The sequence below is a fragment of the Xenopus laevis genome, chromosome 2L, assembly GCF_017654675.1.
Source record: "Xenopus laevis strain J_2021 chromosome 2L, Xenopus_laevis_v10.1, whole genome shotgun sequence".
In the NCBI taxonomy this organism is placed as follows: Eukaryota; Metazoa; Chordata; class Amphibia; order Anura; family Pipidae; genus Xenopus; species Xenopus laevis.
This window is the reverse complement of record NC_054373.1, coordinates 181,505,248-181,530,175: the sequence shown is the minus strand read 5'-3', so window position 1 is coordinate 181,530,175 and position 24,928 is coordinate 181,505,248. Positions and strand designations below refer to the sequence as shown.

The 24,928-nt window shown below is 45.0% G+C and overlaps 1 protein-coding gene across 1 annotated transcript; it reads left to right on the top strand.

Moving 5' to 3' along the window:
• The first annotated feature begins 343 nt into the window (after window positions 1-343).
• LOC121399757 (cGMP-dependent 3',5'-cyclic phosphodiesterase-like) lies at window positions 344-24,471 on the top strand. Its single transcript, XM_041581319.1, is given in 18 exon segments — window positions 344-985; window positions 8,168-8,231; window positions 10,059-10,137; window positions 10,395-10,503; window positions 10,506-10,553; window positions 10,556-10,570; window positions 11,427-11,539; window positions 11,691-11,768; window positions 19,214-19,336; window positions 19,928-19,998; window positions 20,799-20,921; window positions 21,363-21,450; window positions 21,581-21,628; window positions 22,018-22,096; window positions 22,302-22,414; window positions 22,779-22,817; window positions 22,921-23,027; window positions 23,365-24,471. Coding segments are annotated over 18 exon segments (1,590 nt in total). The 5' UTR covers window positions 344-915; the 3' UTR covers window positions 23,588-24,471.
• Window positions 24,472-24,928: the final 457 nt, after the last annotated feature.

Sequence of the window (24,928 nt, the reverse complement as noted above, 5' to 3'; positions counted from 1 at the left end):
TACCCTATGATTGTCCATGGAATCTGCTCCAGCACAGTATCTCAGCAGCACATATACAGTCTGTTAATGGGGATAGTTCCAATTCCTCGGAATTAGCCGTGTTTCATGCCACAAATCACAAGCCTGACACATGGCAACCTCAAGAGCAGGGCCGTTGCCCATAGCATTCATGAGAACTGAACCACAACTCTCATTCCCTCTCTGCTTCATGGGGTCGCTGTGTATCACTGCTACAAATAAAGGGAGATAAATCAGATTTGGGTGACCTATTTATTTATCATTCATCAAAAACATGTGGCAAAGTCACGCAAATGGAATAAAGACACGGGAATCTGTGTGATAATATTACAGTGTCGTTTCCATTCCGTTGGGTTGTTCATAAAAAGCCCTGTATCCCTTAAAATGGGCTGTTCATATTAACTTATATTACTATTTAGAGAGTGACAATCTGAGATAATTTGCAGTTGGTCTTCATTTTTCCTACTTGTGAGTTATTGAGTTATTTAGATCTTTGTTCAGCCACTCTTCAGTTTCGGATTTCAGTAGCTATCTGAACTACCCTAGCAACCAGGTGGTTTGAATGTGAGACTGGGATATGGATAGGAGAAGGCCTGGTAGAAAGCTGAAGACCAATTGAAATGTTGCTAAGAACTGGCTATTCTATAACATACTAAAAGATAAGTAAAGGTGATGAGCTGATATCTCATTGGAGACTCCACTTCTGTATTTAATTAGTCTGAGCCAAAGGGACATTTAACCGACCAATGCTCTGAGGTCTCCAACACCCCCTGACCCTCTATCATCCTCATCATCATCATCATCACGTTTATCATAGCATTCCTTTTAACACAGCCCAACCCTTTCCTTAGCATTGCCCTGTGTGTAACTCACAGCTGCACACAAAATACTCTGCGTATGATGTTACTGATGTTTCTTCTTCCACAGGCTCTTCTGCAAGTGGCCAAAAACCTCTTCACGCACTTGGGTGAGTTTTGCATTTTCCACTTTGGTTTTGTACTACTGTTTTCTTACAACACCATTACACAAGGTATAATCCAGGAAGATAGTCTGCCAATGCTTTAGGGTAATGGGAAAAGAAAGAGTCATTCATTTTACCTGCAGGAGATAATAAATAAACGTGGGCTATCTGCCATGATTTGTGCACTTTGCACCCTGCCCTACAGGTAGAAGAATAACTGCAGGTCTCTGCACTCTACAACATAGCACAGTGTTTGTCCCATGAATACAGGGCTGTCTGACTTTAGCAGTGTTGTATTCATGAGGAGCAGACAGGGGGAGTCATGTAGGTGTCCCATATTCCACCCCAATTCAGGGGGCACAAGCTGCAGTAGGTAAGAACAGAAGTGACTTGCACCCCCAGTCCTGTGTTCTGCTCCTTGTGTTGGACTTTTTATCCAGCGTGTCCCACACACACTCCAGAAACAAGTGCTTTTTATATGACCACTAACTTGTGCTCCCCTTATTGCACTGGGGAGTCATGTTCCCTTTAGTACAATATTTGGATTAAGCAGACATGAGCCTAAGTCTGTGCTAGGGACCAGGACCGCCATCAGAAATCAACAGGGCCCCATACGACAAAATTTCCTGGGCCCCCTGGGCTGCGCCCACTGCAAGCCCCACCTACAGGTCCGCCCCCGACCACACAGTAAAAAAACAAAAAAAAATATTGGTGGCTAGGACCCCACATGTTAATAAAAAATATAAAGATATTGGTGGTCAGGGCCTCCCATAAAAAACATTTGTGGCCAGGGCCCCCCATGAGTATAAAAAATTGGTGGCCAAAATTGGTGGCCATGCCCCCCCATTTTAAGAAAATTGGTGGCAAGGGCACCTTAAACGTCCATGGCTTCGCAAAGTCAGTAGCTCTCAGAAAGATGGGAGGCCCATCTAATCAAGTAATTGTGGCGTGGCAGGGCCCCCCTTACCCTTCGGGGCCCCCTACAACTCTCCCCCTGTCCCTAAGATAATACTTATATTCAGCTCCTGCCTATTTATATACATGGACCTCTTAAATAATCAGCATATGCTCTGTGCTGGTCTCCATGGCAACCACGTTTGGTCAGTGGGAAATAAAACCTGCGATTAAAATGTTCAATTTGAGCATTTATTGCAAACTCATAATATATCCTTCTTCCAAAAACCATAAAGCCGGGAAATAAGTGCGTGTGTGTACGTCACCTCCATTGTAGCGTCACATCATGCACCACCCGCCTGCACTGCATTGTGTGTGATGTCCTGGAAAAGTTGCCAGATTTAAGGGCAAATGAGGTCCTGAACTTTCCAGAGTGTTGTGATACTGCTGCTGTATCCACCGCATGGCACAATAGCCCAGTGGCACTAAATAAATGATCCCTCCATTAGGGCAGAGGCACACATGGATCAGAGAAGCTAATACTGGGGGTAAACGGACACGGTGGGATGAGGGAAGCTAATGTTGGGGGTAAAAAGACAAGGTGGGTTGAGGGAGGCTAATGTTGGGGGTAAAAAGACAAGGGGTGAGGATTGGGGAAAAGGTGGGTTTGAGGGAAGCTAATGTTGGGGGTAAAAGGACAAGTGGGTTGAGGGAAGCATGTTGGGGTAAAAGGACATGATGGGAAGATGGATAAGGGGTCACACAGGGTTTGATGGGAGGGAGAGTGATGGTGATGAGTTGCACATGCTCTTGGGTTCAGGCTGGGATAGAGGGAAATCACAAAGCCAAACAAAGTCATTAATAAGAGTGTATTTAGGAGCCCCTACAATAATAAGTGGAGCAGTAATTCAGACTCTTATGACTTCTGTTGATATAGGGAAATAATGAATGTGACTGATGAGTAATGGTGTCAGGTGAGTGAGAAGCCGCTGGTGCTGTGAGGATCCATCCCAATGACTCATTTAGCCGCTCGCAGCAGGACAAATTCATCAGATCTGCAATTACTGAGCAGACACGGCTAATAGAGGCCTGTGCGAGTGCTGCCAACCTTATTTTGCCCCTGAGACCTCTTTATTGGAGAATTAAATGTGGCCACCAAAAGTGACACTTTCATAAACTTTTTCGACTGATTGCGCTTAAGTTTGTGAATGTAAAATATACGGTATACAGGATATATCTGTCATAACTGAATATATTCAGTATATATATGGTAACAAGGCATCAGTCACAAAGGGAGGCTACAAACAGTAGCATCAAAAATGAATCTGTTTTAAAGTAATAAAAATATCATGTAGTGTTGCCCTGCACTGGTAAAACTGATGTGTTTGTTTCAGAAACACTACTATAGTTTATATAAAGAAGCTGCTGTGTAGCCATGGGGGCAGCCATTCAAGCACAGGATACACATTAGATAACAGATAAGTACTACTATAGTTTATATAAACAAGCTGCTGTGTAGCCATGGGGGCAGCCATTCAAGCACAGGATACACAGTAGATAACAGATAAGTACTACTATAGTTCATATAAACAAGCTGCTGTGTAGCCATGGGGGCAGCCATTCAAGCACAGGATACACAGTAGATAACAGATAAGTACTACTATAGTTTATATAAACAATCTGCTTAGTGTTTCTGAAGCAGAAACAGTTCAGTTTTAGCAGTGCAGGGCAAAGCTACATGATATTTTCATTACTGTAAAACACTTTAATTTTTTGGTGTTACTGTTCCTTTAACCCCAGGGGTGTAACTACAGAGGAAGCAGACCCTGCTTCTGCAGGGGGGACCAGCATTTATAGGGGCCCCATGAGACCCTAATTCATATACAATTTCAAAAAATATTGGTAAAACAGGTCAACCTCTAGACATTTTGGGGGCCTGAAAAATAAATTGCTGTGGGGCCCAGTAATATCTAGTTCTTCTCTCTTCCCTCTTCAGAAGTACCAATAGAACTTTAAAAAACCATAGAGTTGCCCTGAAGTGTTGGGTGCCACAGTGTATGGAGGTAGAAGAGGAGCCAGGAGCAGATTAGATTGCAGGGTGTAAGCTCTTGTTTGGCTATTACTGCCAGGGAGCCTATTGGATGCAATGCTGTCAAAGATGGCCGCCAACCACACTGCGCAGTTCTGCCTGTAGAGAACAAGTACCTGGGACAAGTGTCAGCGATGTGGTTGAGGGGCAGAGGGACAGGGGTGCTAGGACTCAAAAACATAGGGGGAATTACTTTTCCTTTACTAAATCCTTGCTCATACTTATTACCCTTAAAGAGGTAAGTATTGGCTGGCGGTTGGACGGGGTGGGGATTGAGTCGTCCCAGGCCTGAAGTAGTCTCATAGCCCATCTAAATCCAAGGTGACGTATAACTGTGGCTCTTTACAGGGCTGGTCTGAAAAACATACATTTACATCATATTAGATATTGTCTGGGACTAGCGATGGGCAACATTTTCCGCCAGATTTCGTCACAGAAAACCATCCAATGAATTTTTGCTCTTTTGCGAGATTCCCCCCTGACTATCTGGGACTAATAATTCCACTGATATTGGCTTTTTCTTGTACAATCTGATTACTGGGCTCATCTGGCAAAGGAGACCTCCCTTATCCCTATGTGTAAATATGAGTAGGATCTGCCATACTGTGTGCTCTGATGAAGAGAACCAGTGAGTCTGATATGTGCCAGGAAACATCTGATTTCATTCCTTAGTATCAGTTTCATTTCAGAGTATCTGGTCAGTAATGTTAGAATTCGGACAGGTAGGTGTTTGGGCAGGGGGCCATATCTCCCTTAAAGGAGAAGGAAAGCTACCGAGGCAGTTTATAACCAATAGATTAGCCACAATAGTGCAAGCTATAACACTATATTTATTCTGCAGAATGCTTTACCATACCTGAGTAAACAGCTCTAGAAGCTCTCTCTGCTTAGGATAGCAGCTGCCATATTAGCTTGGTGTGACATCACTTCCTGCCTGAGTACAGTGCCGGATTTAGTGGGTGGGCGACAGAGGCTGCGTGGTCCTTGCACCTGGCTGCGCGGACCAAATGCCTGCCTGCTTACCACCACCGGTGCGAGCGCGCACGTGCGCCAATACCGGAGAGCTGCCAGAGTGCTGGGGAGCCATGTTGGGGATTCCATCGGCCTGGGCCTTTGTGGCCTTGCCACAAATGCGGGCCTGTCTGAGTCTTTCCCTGCTCACTTATAGCTCTGGGCTCAGATTACAGCAGACAAGTTAGGAGGGAGGAGAGAGGAGCAAACTGAGCATGCTCAAGCCCTAGCCCTGGAGGTTTCAGCTCAAAACAGGAAGTCCCAAGCCCTGGAGGTTTAAGTTGAAAACAGGAAGTCTGATACAGAAGCCCATGAGTACACAATAGAAGGAAAGAAATGTGCTGTTTCTTTTGCAGAGGACTCAGAGCAGGGTTTGAGGGGTTACTGGTGTATTTATATAGACCTTTCTGATAAGACTTACTTAGTTTTAGTCTTTCCTTCTCCTTTAAACACACAAACTCCATTTGGATTGATATTGTATCACATATACATTGCTACTTGTATTATCAGTAGGCTTTGTACATTGCCACGGGCACCTGGGTACTATTAACCCACACAGATCCAAAGAGACCACCCAATCCTGACTATTTGCTGCCGCCAATGTGATTGCCAGCTCAGTGGGCAGGCAGCAAGACACTGTGAGTTGCCCCTCCATTGACTTCAATGATAATCTCTTGGACCCTGCTGATGCACTCGCAGCTCGGAGGATTATGGCTCAGAAATGTTCTCGGCCAGTGAAATCACCTGATCCCCAGTGCATGGGTGGGACGAGGGCATCACCTTTACACCTTTACAGTAAATGGAGAGACCCTGCCCAGTGAGTTGGTACCAACACAAGCAGCTGGAGATTGACCTTATTACTTCTGAAAAAGCTTCAGATTTTATCTTTTCTGTTCTACTAATGCCAAAGTGACAGTGTGTGACGTGATACAGAATGTGCCCCCCCCCAATTCTTATATTCGGATCCTGACGCAGAAGCCTCTGCCCTGTGGCACCAACTGGTATTTATTTGCCGCACCGCCAGGCAGCCTCCTTATTGGAAAAGTTTAATTTCAGTGTTTATATGTCTGTGTGTCCTGCGGCCTCTAATACTTCTACTCCCTGGGGGTCCATCCATATCCGTTCCTCAGGAATGGGGGGTTTAACCACCTCTGGACTGTAATAAATAGAAGAGGCTGTGAGCTCTGTTGTATAGAGATCAGTGAGGCTGGAGAGGAGGGGCCTGGGGACCGCCAGAGCAGTTCTATGAAAGGGGTTGTTCACCTTTAAATTAACTGTTAGTATGATGTAGAGAGAGTTATTCTGAGACAATTTGCAATTAGTTTTCATTTTTTATTATTTAGCTTTTTATTCAGCAGCTCTCCAGTTTGTAATTTCAGCCATCTGGTTGCCAGAGTCCAAATTCCCCTAGCAACCATGCACTGATGTGAATAAGAGACTGGAATATGAATAGGAGAGGCCTGAATAGAAAGATGAGGAATAAAAAGTAGCAAAAACAATACATTTGTAGCCTTACAGAGCATTTGATTTTTAGATGGGTCAGTGACCCCTGTTTGAAAGCTGGAAAGAGTCAGAAGAAGAAGACAAAAAAATTCATACACTATACAAAATAAATTGAAAACTTGCTTAGAATTGGACATTCTTTAACATACTAAAAGTTAACTGAAAGGTAAACCACTCCTTTAAAGGAAAATATACTCAGTATATTATATGTATTGTCCTTGCATGTCCCCAAGCTTCAGTGCTGCCCTCCTTTATACTATTAATGGGCGAAAATTTGTTGCCCCTTAATGAACTGCAATGAGTGTGTTCTAGTCCTACCCAGTGACTGTCTATAAGATATACACCCCCCCCCTACCAAGCTAAAAGAAAACATTATTTGTGAGACATTATTTGCTCCCCTGGTACAATGAGGAGGAATGTGTGGGAAGCCACTAGTGATTTTGTTCAGGGACACTGCCTGGCTCATTGTTGCCCCCGGGCTGCTGGGCAGTGCAGGAGACTGATTGCTGGGCGGTGCAGGAGACTCATTCCTGGGCGGTGCAGGAGACTGATTGCTGGGCGGTGCAGGAGACTCATTGCCGGGCGGTGCAGGAGACTCATTGCCGGGCGGTGCAGGAGACTCATTGCTGGGAGAGGCAGGAGACTCATTGCCGGACGGTGCAGGAGACTCATTGCCAGGCGGTGCAGTAGACTCATTGCCGGGCGGTGCAGGAGACTTATAGCCGGGCAGTGCAGTAGACTCATTGCCGGGCGGTGCAGGAGACTTATAGCCGGGCAGTGCAGGAGACTCATTGCTGGGAGGGGCAGGAGACTCATTGCCGGACGGTGCAGGACACTCTTTGCTGGGCGGTGCAGGAGACTCATAGCCGGGTGGTGCAGGAGATTAGATACGGATGGAGAGATGAAAAGGGAGAAAAATAAACCCAGAACCAAAGGCAAAAGCCTGGAATCGGTAAATACTCAGGAGTGCCCCACTGTGTTCCTGCTGCCTACCTACCTCCTGTTCATGCTCCATGTCACCCAAATACCCATAACTATCGTTCTCTTCATTATGCCAACATATTTCACAGCACTGTATAGAGATTAGACATCATTCCCATCAGTCCCTGCTGCAGCAGAGCTTACTATCTAATATTCCTGTCATATTCTCACACACACACTAGGGTACTTTCCTCCCCAAGGACATAACAAAGCAAATGAATATAAATTCTTATAAACCTACTGTGGAGCCATTCATTTGTCACATAGGTGCAAAACAGTGCAAATGCAGCACTTACTTTTCATGTGTCTTGATGAACAACCACTGGAGTTTGGCTCCACCTAGAGGTGAATTGACTAAATCCTAATGGGATGTTCTGCCTTAAACCAATGACAGGCAAAGCCAGTGCAGAGTAACAGGAGTGAAGATGTGGCCTGCACGTGGCTCTGTTATGTGGACTCGGCTCAGTAGAAATGAATTGGTGTATGTAGGGCAGAGAATATGGGACTCCAGCTCCTTTCCCCAAAAAGCTTTTCTCTGTTAGACTGAATAAATGCAGGAACTAATTCTTACACAGCAGTGTTTTCCCCTTTGTGCATGACACACGGCAGAATATCCATCTCTATAAGCCAACAGCCGGGATTTGTCTTACCTGATGCACACTGTGTGTAACCCAAGAGCTAACACTCCTCTCTCTCCTCTTTCATTCCAGACGATGTGTCCGTCCTTCTCCAGGAAATCATCACAGAGGCCAGAAATCTCAGCAATGCAGAAATGTACGTAAATCATACGTTCTACCCAAATCTCAATGTCTGCAACCCTACACTGGACTGCAAGCTCTTCTGCATCTGATTCTGCAACATTGTGTTGATAGACCTGTGATCCGGGTTGTTATGCCTTTAAGCAAAAGCAGGATAATGAACAAACTCCGGGGCACAGGAATGTTCAACCTGCAATGCTCCAGCTGTTGCACTGAAAATTCAAATAATAATCAAAGCATCATGGGATGCTGAAGTTGTAGTTCAGCAGCTGTATGGAATAGAAAATTACATTTTTTTTTAATTTCTTTTATTTTCCAATTGAGACTTAGGGCTTTAAAGGCAAAAAGCCTAATGAATTGGTGAAACACCTATGGGATGTTTGAGGGGTAATGGCCAGGCCCCAGATTTGACACTGGCTGTACAGACCCTGGGGCCCTGTGTTTAGATATATATATATATTATGTCGGTACAGTGAACGCACTCCTCCCGGGTACAATTCTGTCGATGGCAGTGCGTTGGTCAAAGCTTAATGTTACAATCCAGTAAATGGACCCGCACTCGTTCATATTAGTGAAATAAATGTGCTTTTATTCACAGGTTCATTTCCAACGTTTCGGTCCTCTCTGGGACCTTTTTCAAGGATAAATGACATGTGTACAAGTGAATGTTTAAATACAGTTCAAAACTGGTGCCAAGTGTGACGTCATGACTTAGAAAAAACCTTACAAGCAGTTAAAAACATACAGATGTGAATGTAATTTAAATACATACTTTTCACCACTAGGTGTCGCTGTTGTGCCAGCTGAAGTTGTGCTCAGATAAAGTGAAACAAAAGTGTCCAATATATGTATCCATTCCAGGACAGTCCATGTAATCTGTAAAGGTATACAAATGTATCATTCTGTTGCTGTATTGACTGGCAAGAGATACCAATGAAGAATAATAGCATGTTTTGAACATTTCGTGTCCAGTGCTTGTTTCACAACATATTAAATGCCGATAAATTCATTTCAAATTATTCTAACCTGAGTAGTTGTCCCACGCATTTCACATCGTGTATTGATGGACTCGTAACAGATACCCTATTGCATTAAAATAATATAGAATAATTTGAAATGAATTTATCGGCATTTAATATGTTGTGAAACAAGCACTGGACACGAAATGTTCAAAAAATGCTATTATCCTTTATTGGTATCTCTTGCCAGTCAATACAGCAACAGAATGATACATTTGTATAAATTTACAGATTACTGTCCTGGAATGGATACATATATTGGACACTTTTGTTTCACTTTATCTGAGCACAACTTCAGCTGGCACAACAGCGACACCTAGTGGTGAAAAGTAATTACATTCACATCTGTATGTTTTTAACTGCTTGTAAGGTTTTTTCTGTCATGACGTCACACTTGGCGCCAGTTATAAAACTGTATTTAAACATTCACTTGTACACATGTCATTTATCCTTGAAAAGGTCCCAGAGAGGACCGAAACGTTGGAAATGAACCTGTTAATAAAAGCACATTTATTTCACTAATATGAACGAGTGCGGGTCCATTTACTGGATTATATATATATATATATGTATATTGTATGTGTGAGTCAGTGTTACATTGGTTGGCCAGATTCAGTGCAACAGGGAAAGATTATTATAAGAGGCAGCATTATGAAACATCCCATAATCCTCTGCTTTGCCTCATTCCTAGACTGTAAGCTCCCACAACCCCCCCATCTTTCCATCAAACTTCTCTTTGCTCTGTTTGTTCTCGCTGCCCCCCCCCAAGCCACAAATGGACTGTGCCGTTTAACCCTTGAACTGCTGTTCCCCTCTCCTGGCAGATGCTCAGTGTTCCTGTTGGAGCGGCAGAGTCACGAGCTCGTAGCCAAAGTGTTTGACGGAGGGGTCGTCGATGACGAGGTGAGTGATTAAATGAATCCTGGGGCCCCTGCGTTAAGGCTCTGTAACAAGCACCCTGATTTTTTACTTCTAATCCTGGAAACAAACAGCAGTTTATGGGGCCCCCCGGGCAACAGTATTTAAAGCAGTAAACAGTTCATAGCGATGTTTTTGCTTTGGGCTGAATTTAAAGGGAAAGTTCATAATGTTGGTATAACGTTGAGCACAGTGTTATTATATATGTTGTTAAATGTACTCTCTAAACATTTGCCTTACAGAGCTACGAGATAAGAATTCCAGCAGACCAGGGTATAGCCGGCCATGTGGCCACCACAGGCCAGATCCTGAACATTAAGGATGCCTATTCACATCCGCTCTTCTACCGGGGGTGGACGACAGCACAGGATTCAGGACTCGCAATATCTTGTGCTTCCCTATTAAAATGAAAGTAACGGTAAGTTACACTCTGGTTCAGTCACACACGCTATTAGTTAGCCTTGGACCCTCCAGACAGTTTATTGGCTCAGGTATGGGCCTTCCCAGAAGCCTATCCCACTAATATCTGGCCAACAATCTGTCAGATATCTATGAGGAAACACAGAAATCCTGTTAGCTGAGGACTCCATAGGCCTCCATTATGATCCAGTCCTTGGCCAGGACCAGGTGATTAAATTAGAGTTGGTAGGTGGCCAAACATCTGCTTACTTGGTGACCTCACCAGGCTTGTGCTCATTCTGGTGGCCTCTCCAAGATGAACTAAACATTCTGTGACTTGCATAAAGGCAGCAGCCTCTGGGGTGGTTTAAGACATAGTTTTATGGGACGGGACCTATTGGGACGGTGATAAACTTCACTTGGAGGAATAGTTTATGGTCAATTGATTCTGTTCTTTTTAGACATAGACTTCTCCAGTCTAGGAGTAACTTTTGGGCACTTGTTTAGGAGTCATTTCTGGCCAGCTGGGTCTAGGGAAATGTTTGTCGAAAAGGGCAATTCTATGGCAACACATGGAGATAAGTGGGGATCTCAAGCCAGTTTAACACCAACAGGCTGTTGTGTATGTTTTTCCTTATAGTCCTGATCAGTTTGACAGAGTCGCAAAAACATCTAAGACTTTACTTTGAAGTTGAAGTTGCCAATCACTATAAAGGTTCTATACACATTAAATGCCCCGGCACATAGACAGTAGACTTAGACTCAGTGAAAAGTGCTAAGAACAGAATGCGGTTTCCAGGAATGAAATAAACCTAGTGTTTGGGGGTTTTGGGCACCTATGAAAGTGTGACACACAACTTGTTTCTCCTGTACAGAGGTCATTGGTGTGGCAGAACTGGTCAATAAAATTAATGGCCCTGGCTTCACTAAGTTTGATGAGGACTTGGCTACAGCTTTCTCCATCTATTGTGGAATCAGCATTGCTCATGTAAGCTCCATCCGTCCTGTCCAATATCCTTTCATCACATGATCGCCCACTTTAGGGTTTCATGTAATCATCTCCCCTATTTTTATTCAGTCCGTTTAGCCCAAATGTTGTCCAATGAATTGAAGTTCCTCTTATTCTTCCCTTCCCCCAGTCGCTGTTGTACAAGCAGGTCCGGGAGGCTCAGTTCCGAAGTCACTTGGCGAATGAAATGATGATGTATCACATGAAGGTAACGATTATTATCCCATTTAATTAGTGTTGCTGGTAGCAGCCTGTGTAGCCTCTAAGGAGCACATGAGATACATATAACCCTAAATAATCAGGACACTGACTGACTTGTGCTCTGGTGAGAGGCAAAATGTTCTCTTGTGCTGCACAAAACACACAGGCTGCCCTACAGTCTGATACAATGACCCTCTATCATTCCCACTCCGCTGCACACAAAGATGGATTCATCAGGAGCGTGCTACAGCTAAAGGGCAATGGAATTACATTTAATGAAGGGGCTTCAATCCCTGAGAGTCTGCTATAAATAATGGTGCATGCCAGCTTATACTTGTAACCCCCCATCCAATACATAGTAGGGTTAATAAGCAGGTAACTAAAGTAACCTCATACCACACAGCAGTGACAACCCTGCATCTCCCTCATTATTGTAGACACCAATGATCCTTGTCCACCCCAAAAGCCACAGCCCTATGTTTATGATCTTTAAATAAAACTTGATACCATTCCGTACTGTACTGTACCTCAGCCAACAGCATTTCAGAAAATGATAGTTGGTTCCCCTACTTTATATGAACTTCCTAAAGGATCCCCAGGCTTCTTAGCTCTCCTTATAAATTCTCATCAACTTGGGAAACTTTAATTTCTCAGTCATGCTCCCATTTCTGAATCTCCCCTCTCAGAGGGAACTCCCTTCTTCCTATATAACTTTACTTTTTGCCATCAACTTTCCTCTTCCTCAAACCCTGTTTTATTACTCAGGACCTCAAAACATTTGTGTTTCCTCAGAAACTGTAGTGTTCCTCACCAACTCTCCTCTTCCCATCAAACTGTCTTCTCATGTCCTTTGTCTCAGAGTTCCTCCACTCCTTCAAACCTCTGTGCTTCCTCCTCAACTCACTTCTTCCTTGGACACCATTGTCATCCTCACCAACTCTCCTCTTTCTATCAAACTGCCATTCTTCTCAGATCCTTTCCTCTGTCTCAGAATTCCTCCACTCCCTCAAACCTCTTTGCTTCCTCAGCAACTCACTGCAGAATTCCTCCACTCCCTCACACTGTTGTCCTCCTCAACACCTCTTATATTAGTCAGAACCTTTGGCCCCTCCAAAGCTTTTTCATGACTTGGGAAGTCTCAGCTGCCTGAGAATCATAAAACGGAGTCTCACAGGGCAGTGCTGCCACTTTCATTCCTTATTAACAGTCTTTATGTGTTACTAAAGGAAAACTGCCGTCTTCCCAATGTATTATCTCTCTGTTTATTCAGATAACAGGATTTTTGTTACTCACCGTTAAATCTGTTTCTCTGTAGTCGAAAGGGGGACACAGGGACCGATGGGGTTAAGCTCCATCCTCCAGGAGGCAGGACACTTGAAGTAATTAAAGGGGCGTGGCCAACGGGCTTTACCCCTCACACTGTACATTCCTATTCAGTTTGTTCCAAAGCTGCTAACGTAAGTATTAAAACTATCAACAGACAGAAAGTAAACCAAGGAACTATTCAAACGTGACCAAGCGGTCACCAGCTCGCCGAGGCGGGAAGCCCTGTGTCCCCCTTTCGACTACAGAGAAACAGATTTAACGGTGAGTAACAAAAATCCTGTTTTCTCTGTCGTCTTAGGGGGACACAGGGACCGATGGGGACTTAACAAAGCAGTCCCAACAACAGCAGGGTGGGAGCGAGCTGTATATACATATATGAAGTTATTTGATTACGGATTGCAAAACCTTCCGTCCAAGAGAAGCTTCGGCGGAAGAATATGTGTCGACTTTGTAAAATTTGGCAAATGTATGAGTAGAGGACCAGGTAGCCGCCTTACAGATTTGCTCTAAGGAAGCTGAGTTACGCCATGCCCAGGAAGCACCCACCGCTCTAGTAGAGTGAGCCCTGAGTCCCTCTGGAGGAGGTCTTCCTTTTGCAGAATAAGCTTGCTTAATCGATTCTCTGATCCATCTAGACAAGACCGACTTAGAAGCTGGCTGACCCCTGCGGGGACCAGATGGAAGAACGAACAGAGCTGGGGATTTCCGAAAGGATTTGGAACGATCAATATACCATCGCAATGCTCTGACAACATCTAACTTGTGTAGTCGGCGTTCCTTATCATTCTTCGGATCTGGACAGAGAGAAGGAACTACGATTTCTTGGTTCACATGAAAGGCAGAAACAACCTTGGGCAAGAACGTCGGCACCGTTCTGAGAACAGCTTTATCTTTATGGAATATCAAGTATGGAGGTTCACATGAAAGGGCGCTAAGTTCCGATACTCTTCTAGTAGATGAAATTGCCACCAGAAAAACCACCTTATAAGTAATCCATGTATCAGAGACTGAACTTAATGGTTCAAACGGTGGATCGAGCAACGCTTCCAGCACTAGATTGAGGTCCCAGCCTGCCACGGGTGGGCGGAATGGTGGCATGATGTGTGCCACTCCTTGCAGAAACGTGCGTATAATGTCTTCATTCGCTAGGCGAGATTGAAAGAGGATTGACAGAGCCGACACTTGAACCTTTAGAGAGCTAAGCTTGAGGCCCATTTTTAATCCTTGTTGCAGAAAGGAAAGTATTCGTGGTAGCTGTAATTCAAGGAAAGGAAAGTCTGACTCCTTACACCAATTGTAGTAAGAGTGCCAAACTCTGTGATAAGACCTGGATGAAGATGCTTTTCTAGCCTTTAACATGGTAGGTATGACCTCTTCGGCTAATCCTTGGCTCTTCCAGATGGAAATCTCAACAGCCATCCCGTCAAAGAGAACAGTCCGGGGTTGTGGTGTGTTATGGGCCCCTGCTGCAGAAGATCTGGTCTGCACTCCAGCCGAACTGGTTGAGCGATTGACATTTCCCGCAGATCGGTGAACCACGTTCTCCGAGGCCAGTATGGTGCTACCACAATAACTGTCGATTGAGATTGTTTGATCTTTTTGAGCACTCTCGGTAGCATAGGAAGTGGAGGGAATACATACGCTAGATTGAAATTCCAGTGCTGGGTCATGGCATCCACCCCCAGTGCCAACGGATCCCTGTAGCGGGCGAAAAACCTTGTTACTTTTCGGTTGCTTCTGGAAGCCATTAGGTCTATGCTGGGAATGCCCCATTGATTCGTGAGTTGTTCGAACGCTTCTGGGTGTAGTTCCCATTCCGCTGGATCCAGATGATTTCGACTGAGGAAATCTGCCTTTGTATTGGATATTCCCGGAATGTGTATTGCAGATAACTGTACTGAATTGATCTCTGCCCAGTGTAGGATTTGTCTGGCTTCCGTCAGTGCTGCCCGACTTCTCGTTCCTCCCTGACGGTTTATGTACGCTACCGTGGTAGCGTTGTCACTTTGAATGCGTATTGGTTTTTTTGCGAGCTGTCTCGTCCATTGAGCTAGGGCTAGCTTTACTGCTCTTAGTTCTAGGATATTTATCGATAGTCTGGATTCCTCGGGAGACCATTGACCTTGTGCTGACTGATTGTAGCAAGTTCACCCCATCCCTGAAGACTGGCATCCGTTGATATCACAACCCAGTTCGGGGATGCCCAAGATTGGCCTACCGCTAGGTTCTTCGGACTCAGCCACCACCGCAATGCCTTCTTTGTCGGTTGTGATAATGAGAGGAGTCGAGATAGCGGACCCCCTTTCCATGAAGCAAGAATGCTGGCTTGAAGCGGTCGAAGGTGTATCTGTGCGAAAGGTACTGCCTCGATGGCCGACACCATCGTCCCTAAAACTTGCATTGCCCTGTGCACCGTTATCCATTGGCTGGATAAGAGTGACCGCACCTGATCCCTGATCCTGATCTGTTTTTCTGTGGGTAGACTTACAGTCTGCGAAATCGTGTTGAATTCCAGGCCTAGAAATAACATGTTGTGGCTGGGGTGGGGATTGGACTTCGACCAGTTGATGGTCCATCCGAAGTTCTGTAACAACTGTACCGCCTTCTGTAGATCCTCCTTGGCTCTCATCTCTGAACTGGCCTTCAGGAGAAGATCGTCCAAGTAGGGAGTCACTGAAATCCCTTGTAGTCTCAACGTGGCCGCTGTTACAGCCATTAGCTTCGTGAACACTCTGGGGGCCGACGACAGTCCGAACGGAAGCGCCACAAACTGATAGTGCTTGTTTTTGAATGCAAAGCGGAGATAACATTGATGAGGAGGCCAGATCGGTACATGAAGTTACGCATCTTTGATATCTAAGGACATCATCAGTTGACCTTGTTCCATCCCCCGAATTACAGACCTCAACGTTTCCATCTTGAAGCGTATTGACCGAATGAATTTGTTGAGACCCTTGAGATCGAGTACTGGCCTGAGTCCCCCATCCTTCTTTGGTACTGTGAACAGGTTGGAGTAAAAACCTGAGAATCTCTCCGTGTAGGGTACTGGAATTACAACTCCGGATCTCTCCATCTTGTCTATACACTGTAGAAAGGCTTTTGCCTTCTGGGGGTTGTGGGGTACTCTGGACATGAGAAATCTCCTGGGTGGAACAGTTGTGAAGTCTAGATGATATCCTTCCGTCACAATTTCTTTGACCCAAGCATCCGTAGAATGCCGAGTCCATTCCTCCCGGAATCGAAGTAACTTGCCCCCTATCCAGTCCAACGATTCCGGAGGGCGTGCCCCGTCAGACTGACGTGGGCTTCTCTCCTGAGGGCTTGTTGTGAGGTCTATTGGTCTTCCAGGTTGGCCGACCTTTATCGTTGGATTTAGGTAGAAAATGAGATCTTTGGGGGGAACTGTTACGTCTTGTATATCTGCCGCTTTGGCCACGAAAAAATTTTCCTTTTCTATGTGAAGAGGCCGCTCTGTTTTTGGCTTGTGGTAGGAAAGTGCTCTTGCCCCCTGTTGCTTGCGAGATGATCTTTTCCAGCTCTTCTCCAAAAAGACGTTGACCTTTAAAGGGCAGTGAAGTTAGTGACTTCTTGGAACTAAGGTCCGCAGACCAATTTTTGAGCCACAGTGTTCTGCGCGCTGCTATGGATAAAGCTGAAGTGCGCGCCGTAATTTGAGATGTATCTAAAGTGGTATCACAAAGATAACTAGAGGCCTCAGCTATGGCTTGAGCAGAAGTTAACAATTCTTGTCTGGACGTTCCATTCTGAATGTCCTTAATTAGGCCCTCAGACCATGCTTGAATAGCTCTGGACACCCATGCTGATGCCAAACAGGGACGCAACGTCGACCCTGCGGAGGTGTAAATTGCTCTTAGAAAACCTTCGAGCCTTCTGTCCGAAGGGTCTTTGAATGCTGCCGAGTCAGTGACTGGAAGAGTGGTGGACTTTGAAAGTCTAGACACTGGAGCATCTACTGCCGGTGGGTTAGACCATTTTTCCACCAATTCCTTTGGGAATGGATATGACTTTGAGAATTTCTTGGTAGCTTGAAATTTATGTTCGGGGGAATTCCACTCATCCTGAATCAAACTCTGCAATTGCTCATTTTCTGGGAAGCATACTGTTGATTTATGCTGTCTTTTAAATAGGGTAGGTGCATTATCAATCTGTTTGGGCTTCTGAGAAATATTCAGTACCTCAAGCACGCCCTTGATAATATTGTCTACATCGTGTAAATTTTCACGGTCTCTGCCCTCATCCTGATAGTCTTCCTCATCCATAGAAGAAGACCCAGAAGATTCAATTTCACCTTCAGAATGAAATAATTGCCGCTCAGGAGATGACTCATCAGACCTAGTAGGATTGACATCATCATCTTTTGTGTCATCTGACCGTTTGCGTTTAGCACTGGATTTGTGACTGAGTCTAACTAGAGCCTTTCCTAGGTTGTCTGCAATGGCAGGTAACCCCTGTAGAGATGCTAGGGATTGGGACAATTGAACAGCCCATAGAGGGGGCGGAGGTTCAACTGGAACTCTAGGGTTTGGTTCCTCTGTGTCACTTCTAGGAGAATTTTCCACTTGTGCCGGTGGAATACTCCCTGAGGCGCTGGCTGCACCCTGCCCCTGCGTGCAAGACCTGCACAGCGACTCCCCCTGGCCCCCTGAGAACTTAATCTGACAATTAGTACAAGCAAGGTATCTCACCTGTGCTGAAGTAGGGACCTTCCCCCCCGATCTCGTGAATATTCCCACTGGCCTACCTTCTGCCATGTTATATAGGAAGGTATAGTGTGTGGGATATCGCCAGAAGATCACAGAGACTGTTTTCTCTTGGAGAGCCTTGTCTGTAGTGTGCTTATCGTTGCGCTGTAGCAGAACTGCTATAAAATGGCCGCCTGGAACGCATGTATGCGTTCCAATACGTGCGCGCATGCGCACCAGCGCTTTACTTCGCGCCAAAAAAAGATGGCCGCCGGAGGATCAGAAGGTGGAACGCATATGCGTTCCACTCTCAGGCGCTCCCAGCTCAGCGCAAGTAAGCTGCACAACCGGCGCTTTCAACCATGCGCCCAACACACACAGACTGTAGAGCGGATACTGTGGCCAGCACCCCAGAGAGGCAGCGTCGGTGGAGGTCAGGGGGGGGGCAATGGGGGGGAAACCAAGGTTAGGCAACGTACCAGGTATAATGCCACTTACCTTTCCCCCCACATCGGCTAGACCCTCTGCACTGGTTTCTGCAGTACAGGCAACGTCTAGGTGGTCTGTATAGCTTCATGCTAGATAATGACCCCGGTGTGTAGCACCTCGTAGGGGGCTGCCTATCCAAAAAACAGGTAACCCTGCTTTTTCGGCCTCACCCCGGGTATCAGACAGAGCTGAACGTAGCGTCAAACGCAGATCCAGCCTCCCGGTAGCAGGACACTTAAAAAACTGAATAGGAATGTACAGTGTGAGGGGTAAAGCCCGTTGGCCACGCCCCTTTAATTACTTCAAGTGTCCTGCCTCCTGGAGGATGGAGCTTAACCCCATCGGTCCCTGTGTCCCCCTAAGACGACAGAGAAAAATGAATATAAGGTGCACTCTTACTGCTGAGGTTCCATTTACACAGTAGGAGATCCATATCTGTGTGAAAGAAACAAGGCCCGATTGCATCTACAATAAACAGCTTCAGATTGGAATTTAATTAGCAGAATAGGGCCATTGGAATGAAGATAAATTCTAATACACTGGGATATGAAATGCTTTGATTCCCCAATAAATAATATCCTGTCTTTATATTAGTGAGGAAACATTATCTGTTCTGTAGTTAATTAACTGCACATGTACTTGGGCCTCTGCTCATGGAATGGGCCACTACATGAGTCAGTTTGGGCAATACATTTCCCTAGCAAGAGCCACAACATGACTGTGCAGTGTGATGGGCATTACTGTTATTTAGCAGCAGAGGATGCTGGGAGTTCTAGTTGAAGCCTAACTAAAGAGCCTCAGTTTGGCTGGAGGGAGAATGTTCTGATCCACAGCAGGTTGCCTGAGCATGTGAAATCAGATTTGGGCAATTGCCCATTAGAATAACAGAGACCTTAGCTGCGTTCAGTGGATATTGACCTAATGTTGTTCTTAGGTGTGTGAAGATGAAACCAAGAAGCTGCAGAGCAATGGCATCATTCCAGTGTCTCAGATTGACCCCGACTTTGCCAGTTTTACCTACACCCCCCGATCCCTCCCTGAAGATGATACCATAATGGTGAGTAATAAAACCAAGTGCCCTCCGACATATGTCACAATTTTGTTACTCTTGTATGAGTATTGTGTGAGCTACAGATGATAACCACACACATCACAGTCAGGTCATACTTGTGTTCATAAGCGAGTCCTTTCTTTGTAAGCAGTGAGGCAGCACTCATGCCTAGGGAAGCACCATGTTTCATTAAGGGGAGGTGTGAGACAACATTAAGGACAAAGAATATTCAGGGAATGGGAATGGACCATGGCATGATGACCTTTACCTATTGATTTACTCTGTATCTAATGAGAATGCTGTTATATTGAGCCTATTTACAATGGGATTCTCTAGAGCTTTTGTGATCACAGACACTTGGGTCTAACACCTTTGTCACAGCCACATTTTCCAGTTTAGTTGCAAAGCAAAGAGTAAGTGAGGGGGAAATATTCAAGCACACATATGCACAACCTCAGGACCTGCAATTCAGGTTAAATTTTGTTTTTCTTTCAACAAAGAGGTCTCATGCTAACTTTAACAGTGGACTCTATGGCATTTCCAGGTTTCCTTTTGATCTGTGAATAATGGCCTCTCTATGTTTCCTTCTCTTTACAGTGTGTCATAAGTATGTTTGAAGACATGGGCTTTGTCAACAACTACAAGATTGATCGCACAACCCTTGTTAGGTGTGTATGGCCTGCCACTTGTTGTTCTGCACAAGGAAACAAAGTAACTGAGTATGGAGAGTTCCTTGCTAGATGTATTTAGTGGTGCCTCATACACCTTATTCTGACTTATCCCCGTGGTTTTTACTCTGAACTCCCAAGAAGGCAAGATGAGATCGACTGCTTCCAACAGGAACTCCAAAGGATTGTCTCATGTGACTCTCACCCATAGCTTATTGACCAAGTGGCAGGAGAATGTCTGTGACTACTCACTGCTTATCTGCCAGTTGATGATCTATGACAGTTTGGTAGTGTGTGACTGTACCAGTAGAGTGTGGGAACATGGTGTGCCCTGGTGCATCATGGGTTTTCTCTGCCTCTGTGAGACTACATAGTGTGGTGGGACTGATCTCTCTATGGAAACTCATAGATGGAGTTGGCTTGTCTATAGCAGTTGATGGCCTTGTAAATCCTGGTATTCTGTGACTGATGGTGGGGGACGTCTTTATGTCTCTTGAGCAACTGTAAAGGAGCTTGTCTGACTTTGGGTCTAGTAGCCAAAATCTTCGAATGAAATGTCATCATTCTAACTGCCCTAAACCAGTAGTAGCTAACTGCCAGTTTCAATGGGCTATTGGAACATTATACAACTGTGTCAGTATCCCAGGTAGTTAAAACCCCATTTCCTCTTGAAGAAAGTGTATGTGGGGGCTTTGCTAGTATTATACCCTACAGAAATGCCTTCCTCTCTCCACCACATTCTGTAGAAGTTAATTAGTATAGAATTTGCTGTTCTTACAAGTGTATTTCTATTTCTGCAGGTTTTGCCTCATGGTGAAGAAAGGATACAGAGACCCCCCGTACCATAACTGGATGCATGCCTTCTCTGTCTCACACTTCTGTTTCCTCCTCCACAAGAACCTGGAGCTTGGGAATTACCTGGAGTGAGTTGCACTCTCATTCACACACAACACTCATTAAACCGCTGGAACATTGACCAATAGAATACTCTATTGGAACATTCATTTATTCCATGGTGAAACCTTCATTACAAGTGTGGGAATAGGAGAAGATTCCTTAGAGCAGTAGAAGTCTAAGGACATTAGACACCTTATTAGAACAGGTGACACTTGTTAGTGGGACCTTCGATGGACTCATTACTATGGTAACGTATTCATTGTAACAGTGGGACATTTTATTTTATTAGAAGAGTAGTACACTAACTAGAACAGCAGAAGGCTCATTTAAACAGGGATACACACCTCATGTCACTTCAACATCCATCTTTGTTTATAATAATATATTTGATGAGATGTTTGTCTGTCTGAAATTCCTTTCTCCTCCGTGTTTGCTATGACTTATCTCATATGTCTCTCTCCTTACAGGTACATTGAAATCTTTGCATTGTTTGTCTCCTGTTTGTGTCATGATTTGGATCACAGAGGAACCAACAATTCCTTCCAAGTGGCCTCTGTAAGTTGGTTCTATGATGATAATGATGATGATGATGATGATGATGAACCCTCCAATCTTTTCAGAATATTCCACCATGTTTCCCAGTGATGATGCCTCCCAACTGACAGACACCTGTTCTTCCTTTCAGAAATCAGTATTGGCAGGTTTATACAGCTCCGAAGGGTCTGTCATGGAGGTAAGAAATGTATAAAGTGTGGTGATTTCACTCCTATTCATAACAGATTGGCTGTCCAGGTAGTTCCGTACCTCATGATTTCCAACATTATAGAGAGAATTCCTGTAGCACTTACTGAGATGGGCAGGTCTGTTCTTGTGGGTAGTGGGTGCCCTGGCCAATTGCTAGGGATCACTTTGTTGGGAATAGGGTGTAATGGCAGGAATAGTACTTACCTCCACACGTGCTTCACTAAGTCCTTACAGAACGTATCAGTAGGCAAAGGAACTGGCACTCGGTGCTTTAATAAAGGAGAAGCCAATGAATAATGAATGGCAGTCAGTGCCGCTGCCTGTAAATGATTCTGTTCATTATCTGTGCAATCATTTATGTTCTCTCGCCTCCCAAAGAGACATCATTTTGCTCAGGCGATCGCCATCCTGAATTCCCACGGCTGTAACATCCTAGAACAGTTCTCCAGAAAGGTGAGTGCATTAATAGGCGCCTGAGGGCAGACACCCCCAGAGTTGACTCTGCCCATTAAAGTCAATGGGACACATTTGGGGTGTGTGAAGGGGTTTTCTTACATTTTGTTGACTGTGTAGGAAGAAATTTCACAGGGGCAACAAACCATCCCATGAGACTTTACCCTAATTGTATAGGAATGAGCTTATTACTGGTATTTCTCTTGTAGATGGGTTTGATCCCCACAATAAACATCACCACTATCTCCTGATCTGCCTCCTAATGACCTCCAGTGACCTCTCCGAACAAACCAAAGGCTGGAAGACCACCAGGAAGATAGCGGTGAGTTTGTATTGGGGCCACACAGACACGGTGTATTCCCCATGTGTTGGGGAGAGGGTGCACCTTATGTTGGGGGCAGAGATCTCAGCATAGCCATGCACAGCACAATCTGCTGCTCTGTTCATAATGGAGCTGCACATACAGTACAAACTGCCATACTGTTCCACAGCAGGATTAAAAACCTAATCCACAATGTTAGTGCCACGTGTTTGAATGAAACATGACTCATACATGACAGTGTCCCTGTGTCTCATACATGACAGTTCCTCGGGGTCCCCTGCACAGTTTAGGAAGTGCTCCTCTGGTGGAATCATGTCCAGCCAAAAGGTATTCCAGTGTAATGTGAACCCTCTTTTTCCCACAGGAACTGATCTACAAGGAATTCTTCTCTCAGGGAGACCTGGTGAGTAGTCTTTGTGCTTTGGGTGGGATCGGGTTCTGGTTTCCCGTATGTTTTTTTGGTGAGTGTGAGTGGATTGTGATGCTTTGCCTTGTTCCCCGTGCAGGAGAAAGCAATGGGAAACAGACCGGTTGAGATGATGGACAGAGAGAAGGCTTACATCCCTGAACTCCAGATCAGCTTCATGGAGCACATTGCCATGCCCATATACAAGTGAGTCCCACAGTGGCCTAGAAACAACTTCTCCTAAAGCTTCGGCTGCAGTCAAGTCAGATCTGTGTAGTCTATCTTGTATTATGTGCAGACCTCACACCCACTTGAAGCTTCTTACTGGTTAACTTGTGCCTCATATGTCAACTAGGTGCATCCAGCACATCACTGTAGGGTGCTCATTTAGTGAAGTGCAGGCAGGCTTGACATTTTACTGGGCACCTACCAATAATAATTGTGCTCTGTAGGCCCAAGGCTAAAAGTTCCTACACAGTTGTGGTATAGGCTTTTGTGGTTAAGGTACATAATGACCGACACATTGTCCCTTCTGTCCTATCAGGTTGCTCAAGGATCTCTTCCCGCAATCTGCCGAGTTGTACGAGAGGGTCGCGGCCAACAGAGAAAAGTGGACACGCGTCTCTCACAAATTTACCATTAGAGGGTTGCCCAGCAACAACTCCCTGGACTTCTTGGATGAGGAATATGACATACAGGAGGGTTTGCAAGATGAACTGAAGATGAACGGTTGTGTGGAGTCGAAGGAATCTGTTGTGGGCGACTAATGGGTGGGACAGTGAGACCATTTCACCCTCATTTTCTTATACAACTCTTTATAGCCTCAGTGTGAAGAGCGGCCGAGTGTTCAGGTCATGAGGTGATCTTGCCTCCTGTGTGCAGCGCAAAGCTTGTGTGTTACGCAAAACCACAATGGCATCTGGCCAATCAGAACGATCCAGACTGAAGAAACTCTTCTTGCCTCAAAAAAAAAAAGAATGTTTCACGCACAGAACGTTCAGGAAAGGGACATTCTAATAGGTTCAGACTTTTTGTGGGTTCTGTTAACTATGATGGGATTGGCTGTCCACGAGGGACCTTGGCGAGTTGCCAGTTTGGGGAAGCATTAATGGTTTTTGCTACTACCCCACCCAACACAATCATCTACCTTCTCTATTGTAATTTGTGGCATGAAACACGGCTAATTCCGAGGAATTGGAACTATCCCCATTAACAGACTGTATATGTGCTGCTGAGATACTGTGCTGGAGCAGATTCCATGGACAATCATAGGGTACCTTCAGTTCATGGGACGGTTGTATATAGTGATGAGTGAATCTGTCCCATTTCCCCTGAAAAATTTGTGAAAGTCTGGAAAAATTAGAAAAACGCATTGAAGTCAACAGGCGTCGATATAATTTTGACAGCGGCAATTTTTATGTGCGCGACAATTTTTATACAACTTTTTGGTCACATCGACTTTTTTCACCGGCATCGACTATATCCCTCTTTAACCCTGTACTATCCTTATCTACTATATCCCTCTTTAACCCTTCATTATCATTATCTACTTTATCCTTCTTTAACCCTGTACTATCCTTATCTACTATATCCTTCTTTAACCCTTCATTATCATTATCTACTTTATCCTTCTTTAACCCTGTACTATCCTTATCTACTATATTCCTCTTTAACCCTGTACTAGAGTCCTGCCAGCGGGTCGGGTACCCATACCTTACCCGCAAAAACCTGCGGGATGTGTAAATGAAATTCCAGATGCGGGTATACCTGCAGGTCAGCGGTTCTGCATGTTTGCGGAACGAGGGCTGGGACACAGGTCTTCTCAATATCAATATTCTGGGCACGACTACTTCCAATGATGTCACTTCCGGTGTACAATGACAGTACTTCCTGTTTTATGCATTCCCCCCAGATCATAGCTACTTCCGATGATGTCACTTCCGGTTTATAATGACAGCACTTCCTGATTCTTGATGGTCAGCTGGTCGCAGGTCTGGGTGGCGGATAAGGTACTTGCGGGTCAGGTAGCAGGTCTAAGCGGATAAAAATGCGGGTTACGGGTCTTGTTGTGGATTGCAGGGTGCGAGTTCGTTCACGTCCTCTTAAAA